At 46.5% G+C, this 10,000-nt stretch overlaps 1 protein-coding gene across 1 annotated transcript in view; it reads left to right on the top strand.

Moving 5' to 3' along the window:
• Window positions 1–10,000, top strand: part of LOC110513795 (voltage-dependent T-type calcium channel subunit alpha-1H) — a 136,381-nt gene that overhangs the window by 124,882 nt on the left and 1,499 nt on the right. Inside the window, exons 31-37 of the mRNA XM_036939803.1 lie at window positions 1,266–1,336; window positions 3,089–3,167; window positions 3,451–3,572; window positions 5,574–5,885; window positions 6,466–6,637; window positions 7,113–7,780; window positions 9,375–10,000. The exon at window positions 9,375–10,000 is cut by the window's right edge and continues 1,499 nt beyond it. Of these exons, the coding sequence (XP_036795698.1) occupies window positions 1,266–1,336; window positions 3,089–3,167; window positions 3,451–3,572; window positions 5,574–5,885; window positions 6,466–6,637; window positions 7,113–7,780; window positions 9,375–10,000 (2,050 nt within the window). The remainder of the gene's footprint in view (window positions 1–1,265; window positions 1,337–3,088; window positions 3,168–3,450; window positions 3,573–5,573; window positions 5,886–6,465; window positions 6,638–7,112; window positions 7,781–9,374) is intronic.

Genomic DNA, 10,000 nt, shown 5'->3' with positions numbered 1-10,000 from the left:
CTTCTTTGCTGCCCTTCTTGACACCAGGCCATCCTCCAAAAGTCTTTGCCTCACTGTGCGTGCTGATGCACTCACACCTGCCTGTTGCCATTCCTGAGCAAGCTCTGTACTGGTGGTGCCCCGATCCCGCAGCTGAATCAACTTTAAGAGACGGTCCTGGCGCTTGCTGGACTTTCTTGGGCGCCCTGAAGCCTTTTTCACAACAATTGAACCGCTCTCCTTGAAGTTCTTGATGATCCGATAAATGGTTGATTTAGGTGCAATCTTACCGGCAGCAATATCCTTGACTGTGAAGCCCTTTTTGTGCAAAGCAATGATGATGGAACGTGTTTCATTGCAGGCAACCATGGTTGACAGAGGAAGAACAATGATTCCAAGCACCACCCTCCTTTTGAAGCTTCCAGTCTGTTATTCGAACTCAATCAGCATGACAGAGTGATCTCCAGCCTTGTCCTCGTCAACACTCACACCTGTGTTAACGAGAGAATCACTGACATGATGTCAGCTGGTCCTTTTATGGCAGGGCTGAAATGCAATGGAAATGTTTTTTTGGGGGATTCAGTTCATTTGCATGGCAAAGAGGGACTTTGCAATTCATTGCAATTCATCTGTTCACTCTTCATAACATTCTGGAGTATATGCAAATTGTCATCATACAAACTGAGGCAGCAGACTTTTTGTAAAATAATATTTGTGTCATTCTCAAAAATGTTGGCCACGACTGTATATGTGTACAGTTTGTGTTTGGGTCCTTTTCTACAGTTCTAATGGTTCTGTTGAGGTTTCAGTTCTAATGGTTCTGTTCTGGTTTCAGTTCTAATGGTTCTGTTGAGGTTTCAGTACTAATGGTTCTGTTCTGGTTTCAGTTCTAATGGTTCTGTTGAGGTTTCAGTACTAATGGTTCTGTTCTGGTTTCAGTTCTAATGGTTCTGTTGAGGTTTCAGTACTAATGGTTCTGTTCTGGTTTCAGTTCTAATGGTTCTGTTGCGGTTTCAGTTCTAATGGGTCTGTTCTGTTTTCAGTTCTAATGGTTCTGTTCTGGTTTCAGTACTAATGGTTCTGTTCTGGTTTCAATACTAATGGTTCTGTTCTGGTTTCTGTTCTAATGGTTCTGTTCTGGTTTCAGTTCCAATGGTTCTGTTCTGGTTTCAGTTCTAATGGTTCTGTTCTGGTTTCAGTTATAATGGGTTCTGTTCTGGTTTCAGTTCTAATGGTTCTGTTCTGGTTTCAGTTCTAATGGGTCTGTTTGGTTTCTGTCTCCTCAGTGTTGAAGCTGTTGAAGATGGCAACAGGGATGAGGGCTCTACTAGACACTGTGGTTCAGGCCCTGCCTCAGGTAACTATAATATTAATATAATACTGTAGTAGTACTATAGTAATACTGTTGATACTAATATAATACTATAGTAGTACTATAGTAATACTGTTGAAGATGGCAACAGGGATGAGAGCTCTACTAGACACTGTGGTTCAGGCGGGTGTTATAATAATCTGGCTGGGTGTTTTAATAATCTGTCTGGGTGTTATAATAATCTGGCTGGGTGTTATAATAATCTGGCTGGGTGTTTTAATAATCTGGCTGGGTGTTATAATAATCTGGCTGGGTTTTATAGTAATCTGGCTGGGTGTTATAATAATCTGGCTAGGTGTTATAATAATCTGGCTGGGTGTTATAATAATCTGGCTGGGTGTTATAATAATCTGGCTAGGTGTTATAATAATCTGTCTGGGTGTTATTATAATCTGTCTGGGTGTTATAATAATCTGGATGGGTATTATAATAATCTGGCTGGGTGTTATAATAATCTGTCTGGGTGTTATAATAATCTGGCTGGGTGTTATAGTAATCTGTCTGGGTATTATAATAATCTGGCTGGGTGTTATAATAATCTGTCTGGGTGTTATAATAATCTGGCTGGGTGTTATAATAATCTGGCTGGGTGTTTTAATAATCTGGCTGGGTGTTATAATAATCTGGCTGGGTATTATAGTAATCTGGCTGGGGATTATAGTAATCTGGCTGGGTATTATAGTAATCTGGCTGGGTATTATAATAATCTGGCTGGGTAGTATAATAATCTTGCTGGGTATTATAATAATCTGGCTGGGTGTTATAATAATCTGTCTGGGTATTATAATAATCTGTCTGGGTGTTATATTAATCTGGCTTGGTATTATAGTAATCTGGCTGGGTATTATAGTAATCTGGCTGGGTATTATAATAATCTGGCTGGGTATTATAGTAATCTGGCTGGGTATTATAATAATCTGGCTGGGTTTTATAATAATCTGGCTGGGTATTATAGTAATCTGGCTGGGTGTGATACTAATCTGACTGGGTGTTATAATAATCTGGCTGGGTGTTATAATAAACTGGCTGTGTATTATAATAATCTGGGTGGGTGTTATAGTAATCTGTCTGGGTGTTATAATAATCTGACTGGGTGTTATAGTAATCTGGCTGGTTATTATAATAATCTGGCTGGGTGTTATAATAATCTGTCTGGGTGTTATATTAATCTGGCTGGGTGTTATAGTAATCTGGCTGGGTATTATTATAATCTGCCTACGTGTTATAGTAATCTGGCTGGGTGTTATAATAATCGGTCTGGGTGTTATAATAATCTGTCTGGGTGTTATAATATTCTGTCTGGGTATTATAATAATCGGTCTGGGTGTTATAATAATCTGTCTGGGTGTTATTATAATCTGTCTGGGTATTATAATAATCTGGCTGTTTGTTATAATATTCTGTCTGGGTGTTATAATAATCTGTCTGGGTGTTATAATAATCTGTCTGGGTGTTATAATGGTCGGGTGTTATAATAATCTGGCTGGGTATTATAATAATCTGTCTGGGTGTTATAATAATCTGTCTGGGTGTTATAATAATCTGGCTGGGTATTATAATAATCTGTCTGGGTGTTATAATAATCTGACTACGTGTTATAGTAATCTGGCTGGGTATTATAGTAATCTGGTTGGGTATTTATTTCTATCCTGTATTATAGTAATCTGGCTCGGTATTATAGTAATCTGGCTGGGTATTTTATTCTATCCTCCATTATAATATGTTCTGTGTCTCTAGGTGGGGAATCTGGGTCTCCTCTTCATGTTGCTGTTCTTCATCTATGCAGCACTGGGAGTGGAGCTGTTTGGGAAACTGGGTCAGTCACGGTGCTGTGAGTGTGTGAGTGTGTTTAATTTACGCTGATGAGCTGTTGAGTTGATTTCCCTGAAATTAATTACGTCTTCCTTCTCCTATTTTCTCTCTCTCTCTCTCTCTCTCTCTCTCTCTCTCTCTCTCTCTCTTTCTTTTTCTCCCTCCCTCCCTCCCTCCCTCCCTCCCTCCCTCCCCCCTCTCTTTTCTCCTCCCCTCACACCCCCTTCCATCTCTCTCTCTATATATCACCCCACTACCCCCCCTTCATGTGTTCTCTGTGTTTATAGAGTGTTCCGAGGAGAACCCGTGTGAGGGTCTGAGTCGTCACGCCACGTTCCAGAACTTTGGCATGGCGTTCCTCACCTTGTTCCGCGTTTCCACCGGTGACAACTGGAATGGAATTATGAAGGTAAACTACCCAATCAGAGGGTGATAGTCAACCAATCAGATCACAGCTGGGGAAACAGGGTTTGGTTGTAAGACCTTGCTGCTGTTCCAGGCACAGATGAAACCCCTCATTAATAGTGAATGAAGACTGCTACTGAATTCAGACATTCTTCTTGCTTTTACACAGGGTTTCTAATCCTTCTTTACAGGTTCTTACCCGTTGTGGACGTTCTATTAAAACAAATATCTATATATTATTTTACTCTCCAATTTAAATTCTGATCTTGTCTCATCGCTGCAACTCCCCAACGGGCTCGGGAGGTGAAGGTCGAGTCATGCGTCCTCCGAAAAACATGACCCACCAAAACTCTCTCAGAAGCCACACCAACGTGTCAGAGGGAAAAACCATTCAACTGACAACAGAAGTCGGCCTGCAGGCGTCCGGCCCGCCACAAGGAGTCACTAGAGTGCGATGAGCCATGTAAACCTCCCCTAAACGACGCTGGGACAATTGTGCCCCGCCCTATGGGACTCCTGGTCACTGCTGGTTGTGACACAGCCTGGGATCGAACCCGGGTCTGTAGTGACGGTCCTCAAGCACTGCGATGCACTGCCTTAGACCGCTGCGCCACTCGGGAGTCACGCGTGTGGAGCTTCTATTTAAGGCTTGGAGCTGGCATTGTTTGAAGAACACAGAACACAGAACACACACACAGAACACAGAACACACACACAGAACACAGAACACACACACAGAACACAGAACACACACACACAGAACACACACACAGAACACAGAATATACACACACAGAACACAGAACACACACACACAGAACAAAGAACACAGAACACACACACAGAACACAAGACACACACACAGAACACATGCACAGAACACAGAACATACACACAGAACACACACACAGAACACAGGACACACACACAGAACACAGAACACAGAACAAAGAACACACACACAGAACACACACACAGAACACATGCACAGAACACAGAACACTGTTCCCAGATGTCTGTCAGTGGAACCTGATTCATAACCTAGTAAACCAACATGGAATGTTTTTCGAATCTACACGGAACGTTGAGGGAACCAGAGATATTTATCTGAATCACTCATTGGCTAAAACCATCTACCTTTCCCCGGGCTCTGCCTGGTAATTGGCTGTTATCCAAGTCAGTCAGACACTCTGGCTCTCTGATAGGCTTGGCTCTGTGTGTCTTGTGCCAACAGACAGGCTGTGGCTCAACTCAATGGCTCCACCTGGTGGTCAGGACTGGAGTCACAGCCTGAGAAACACAATACAACGTAATGCCATCATTCTACACTCTCTCCATTCTACACAAGAAGCTCTGTTGGCATGAAAAGCATGGACAATGACATTGTGTAACAGTATAACTTTCGTCCGTCCCCTCGCGAACCAGGGACCCTCTGCACACATCAACAACTGACACCCACGAAGCATCGTTACCCATCGCTCCACAAAAGCCGCGGCCCTTGCAGAGCAAAGGGGAACAACTACTTCAAGGTCTCAGAGCAAGTGACGTCACCGATTGAAAGGCTATTAGCGCCGCACCACCGCTAACTAGCTAGCCGTTTCACATCCGTTACAAAGGCTCAGCATTGTTTGAATGACATAAACGTTTTCTTAAAAAGTTCCAAACAGATCAATGCTACGGGCCTCCTGTTCTTCAGTAAACAACAGTCCCCATTTTCTGGTGTCCTCAAGCATCTTGACAGAAACTAGAACCTCGTTGTCATACTTGAGTAAAAGTAAAGATACATTTTAATAGAAAAATGACTCAAATGAAAGTCAAATCAAAAGTGAATTGAATCGCTAAAATATACTTAAGTATCAAAACTGAAAGTATAAATAATTTCAAATTCTTTACATTAATCAATCCAGACAGCACCATTTTCATTGTCTTCGGGATGATGTGTCTTTCTCAACCCTCTTGTTGTCTGAGCTACCTGTCCCAATAGTATCATCCCTCTGTCCCCTCAGGACACGCTGCGGGACTGTCGTCCAGAGGACCGGTCCTGTCTGTCCTACCTTCCTCTGGTTTCTCCGGTCTACTTCGTGACCTTCGTCCTGACGGCCCAGTTCGTGCTGGTCAACGTGGTGGTGGCGGTGCTGATGAAACACCTGGAGGAGAGCAACAAGGAGGCACAGGAGGAGGCAGAGGAGGAGGCCAAGGAGGAGGAGGCGCGTCAGGAGGAGGCCAGGCAACAGGAGGCCAGGCAAGAGGAGGCGCGACAGGAGGCCATCTGTCCCTTTAGCAACGTCACAGTGGGCGGCGTGGAATCATCTGGACAGGTATGGAGATGGATCGCCTGTAGGTGGACCTAACCACAGATCTAGGGTCAGATCAGCCAGTCCTGTCAGGGGGGGGACCTAACCACAGATCTAGGGTCAGGTCAGCTTCCTGTCAGTCCTGTCAGGGGGGGGGGGGGGGGCTAACCACAGATCTAGGGTCAGATCAGCTTCCCATCAGTCCTTAACTGTCAGGGGGGGGGGCCTAACCACAGATCTAGGGTCAGATCAGCTTCCTGTCAGTCCTGTCAGGGGGGGGGGGGGGGGGCTAACCACAGATCTAGGGTCAGATAAGCTTCCCATCAGTCCTTAACTGTCAGGGGGGGAGACCTAACCACAGATCTAGGGTCAGATCAGGTTCCCGTCAGTCCTGTCAGGGGGGGGGGGGGCTAACCACAGATCTAGGGTCAGATCAGCTTCCCGTCAGTCCTTAACTGTGTGGTGGTGGTGGTGGTGGTGGTGGAACAGTATGAAAATGTATCCACTCACTCCTGTAAGTCGCTGTGGATAAGAGAATCTGCTAAATGACTAAAAGTTCAATAAAATGAGGAAGATGACGTTCATGGTCGTGTTTTTGTCCCAGGTTGTGGAAGAAGAGCGTTGTCGTGGTAGCCTGCTGACGGCGGGCCGGCCGTCTCTGTCTCGTATGATGTCTCTGCCTAGCGACAGCTACATGCTCCGCCCCCTACAGCCTCTCGGACACACCCGCTACCCTCCCATTGGCCACGACACCTACAAGGGATGCGGTTTCTCAGGTAACCATCCCTCAGAGTTCTGTCTCGGCTCGGTCCCAGAGTTCTATCTCTCAGAGTCATAGGTCCCCGAGTTCTATCTCTCAGAGTTCTATCTCTCAGAGTTCTATCTCTCAGAGTTTTAGGTCCCCGAGTTCTATCTCTCGGATATCTATCCCTCAGTATTCTATCTCTCAGTGTTCTAGGTCTCAGTGTTCTATCTCTCGGATATCTATCTCTCAGTATTCTATCTCTCAGTGTTCTAGGTCTCAGTGTTCTATCTCTCAGAGTTCTAGGTCCCAGAGTTCTATCTCTCAGAGTTCTAGATCTCAGAGGTCTATCTCTCAGATTTATAGGTCTCGGAGTTCTATCTCTCTGAGTTCTATCTCTCGGAGTTCTATCTCTCGGAGTTCTATCTCTCAGGGTTCTAGGTCTCAGGGTTCTAGGTCTCAGAGTTCTAGGTGTCAGAGTTCTAGGTCTCTCTCTCTCTGTCTCCTAGGTTCTGTCTACTCCATGGGTTCTAGCGGAGCAGGATCCCTACTGCAGGTCCCGGGGGCGTTACCATCTGGAAGCCACGCATCCCTCAGCTCCAGGGGCTCCAGCTGCAGACCCACAGTCAGGCTCAGCCCCTCCCACAGCGTAGACAGACACTCCCTCTCCATGGCGAGACACACCCCCAGGAGGCCTGGCCACGTTGACAGCAGACGGGCCTCTTATATACATAGCCCATCCCACAGTATGGATACACATAGTTACAGACTCAGCCCTGCTCAGAGCATCGACAGAGACTCCTCCCGTTATCTCGATAGACGGGCCTCTTATATCCACAGCCCCTCCCACAGCATGGACAGTAGACACACCCCTTATCTCCACAGCCCCTCCCACAGCATGGACAGTAGACACACCCCTCGTATGGATAGACACACCCCTTATATTCACAGCCCCTCCCACAGCATGGACAGTAGACACACCCTTTATATCCACAGCCCCTCCCACAGCATGGACAGTAGACACACCCCTTATGTCAATAGCCCCGCACACAGCATCAATAGACACACCCCTCATAACAATAGACACACCTCTCATATGAGTAGGCCATCCCACAGCATGGACAGAGAGCCGGGACCCAGCTCCTCCCTCAGTGTGAGAAGACAGCTGAGGAGACAGGTATGTAGACTGCAGCTTTTACCCAGGTGGCACATTAATTTCCCTGGATGTTCTGCGAATGTCTGTTTTTGGAACCTTGCATGCAAGTTGTTAGAATGTTTTGTGTTAGCTGGGAACTTTACAGTCCAGGCCAGATCGAGTTGTTAGAATGTTTTGTGCTAGCTGGGAACTTTACAGTCCAGGCCAGATCGAGTTGTTAGAATGTTTTGTGTTAGCTGGGAACTTTACAGTCCAGGCCAGATCGAGTTTTTAGAATGTTTTGTGCTAGCTGGGAACTTTACAGTCCAGGCCAGATCGAGTTGTTAGAATGTTTTGTGCTAGCTGGGAACTTTACAATCCAGGCCAGATCGAGTTGTTAGAATGTTTTGTGCAAGCTGGGAACTTTACAGTCCAGGCCAGATCGAGTTGTTAGAATGTTTTGTGTTAGCTGGGAACTTTACAGTCCAGGCCAGATCGAGTTTTTAGAATGTTTTGTGCTAGCTGGGAACTTTACAGTCCAGGCCAGATCGAGTTGTTGAATGTTTTGTGTTAGCTGGGACCATTAGAGTCCAGGCCAGATCGAGTTGTTAGAATGTAGATTGAGTTGTTAGAATGTTTTGTGTTAGCTGGGAACTTTACAGTCCAGGCCAGATCGAGTTGTTGAATGTTTTGTGTTAGCTGGGAACTTTACAGTCCAGGCCAGATCGAGTTGTTAGAATGTTTTGTGTTAGCTGGGAACTTTACAATCCAGGCCATATCGAGTTGTTGAATGTTTTGTGTTAGCTGGGAACTTTACAGTCCAGGCCAGATCGAGTTGTTAGAATGTTTTGTGTTAGCTGGGAACTTTACAGTCCAGGCCCGATCGAGTTGTTAGAATGTTTTGTGTTAGCTGGGAACTTTACAGTCCAGGCCCGATCAAGTTTTTAGAATGTTTTGTGTTAGCTGGGAACTTTACAGTCCAGGCCAGATCGAGGTGTTGAATGTTTTGTGCTAGCTGGGAACTTTACCGTCCAGGCCAGATCGAGTTGTTAGAATGTTTTGTGTTAGCTGGGAACTTTACAGTCCAGGCCAGATCGAGTTTTTAGAATGTTTTGTGTTAGCTGGGAACTTTACAGTCCAGGCCAGATCGAGGTGTTGAATGTTTTGTGCTAGCTGGGAACTTTACCGTCCAGGCCAGATCGAGTTGTTAGAATGTTTTGTGTTAGCTGGGAACTTTACAGTCCAGGCCAGATCGAGGTGTTGAATGTTTTGTGCTAGCTGGGAACTATACTGTCCAGGCCAGATCGAGGTGTTGAATGTTTTGTGCTAGCTGGGAACTTTACCGTCCAGGCCAGATCGAGTTGTTAGAATGTTTTGTGCTAGCTGGGAACTTTACAGTCCAGGCCAGATCGAGGTGTTGAATGTTTTGTGCTAGCTGGGAACTTTACCGTCCAGGCCAGATCGAGTTGTTAGAATGTTTTGTGCTAGCTGGGAACTTTACAGTCCAGGCCAGATTAAATTTCATTCACCTTCAACTGTCATTAATTTAATGGTCAAACAATGTGTTCAAAACAGTCCCAGTGACCTCTGACCCTCTGTTTCCTGTCTCTACTTCCTACTTCCTGTCTGTTCGTAGGAGGCGGTGCGTTGCGACTCTGAGGACCTGAGCTGCAGTTCCACCGACGATCTGCGGGGGAGCTCTGTCGACGGCACCCACCTCACCGTACCCAGCATGCACCTCTCACCGCTACCCAGCCTGCCCCCTGGTGGTAACACACACCTGGACGTACACCACCCCTCCTCGCCGTCCCGCGCCCCCCGAGGACGCACCTCCAGCGCACACACACTCCGCCACACACACACCGTACACACACTGCGTCACACACACAGTCAGAGGGTTATATCTACCAGAGGACACAGTAGGAGTCACAGTGATAGCGGCCCCCAGCGGCCCCCCAGCCCTCAGATCTCCACCCCTCAGACAACAGACAATCCACAGACACCCCAGAGACCTGAGATACTTCAGACCCCAGGTCCCAGCCTCACCATCTCTCTCTGCTCTGGAGGTCCCAGCCTGTCCCTCTCCTCCCCCTCCACACCCTCAATCCCCAGCCCCAACCTCACCATCTCTACTCCCTCCACTCCCCAGAGCCCTCAGACCAGCTTTGACCCAAAGCAGAGTCCCAGTTCCAGCCCTGCCTTCAGCCGTGATCCATTTCCCCTGAGCCTCGGTTCCAGTCCTAGCCGTCTCCCCACTTCCTT

This window comes from Oncorhynchus mykiss, chromosome 13 (genome assembly GCF_013265735.2).
Source record: "Oncorhynchus mykiss isolate Arlee chromosome 13, USDA_OmykA_1.1, whole genome shotgun sequence".
Classification (NCBI taxonomy): domain Eukaryota; kingdom Metazoa; phylum Chordata; class Actinopteri; order Salmoniformes; family Salmonidae; genus Oncorhynchus; species Oncorhynchus mykiss.
Note: the sequence above shows the minus strand (reverse complement) of the source record. Positions and strands in the feature narration are given on the sequence as shown.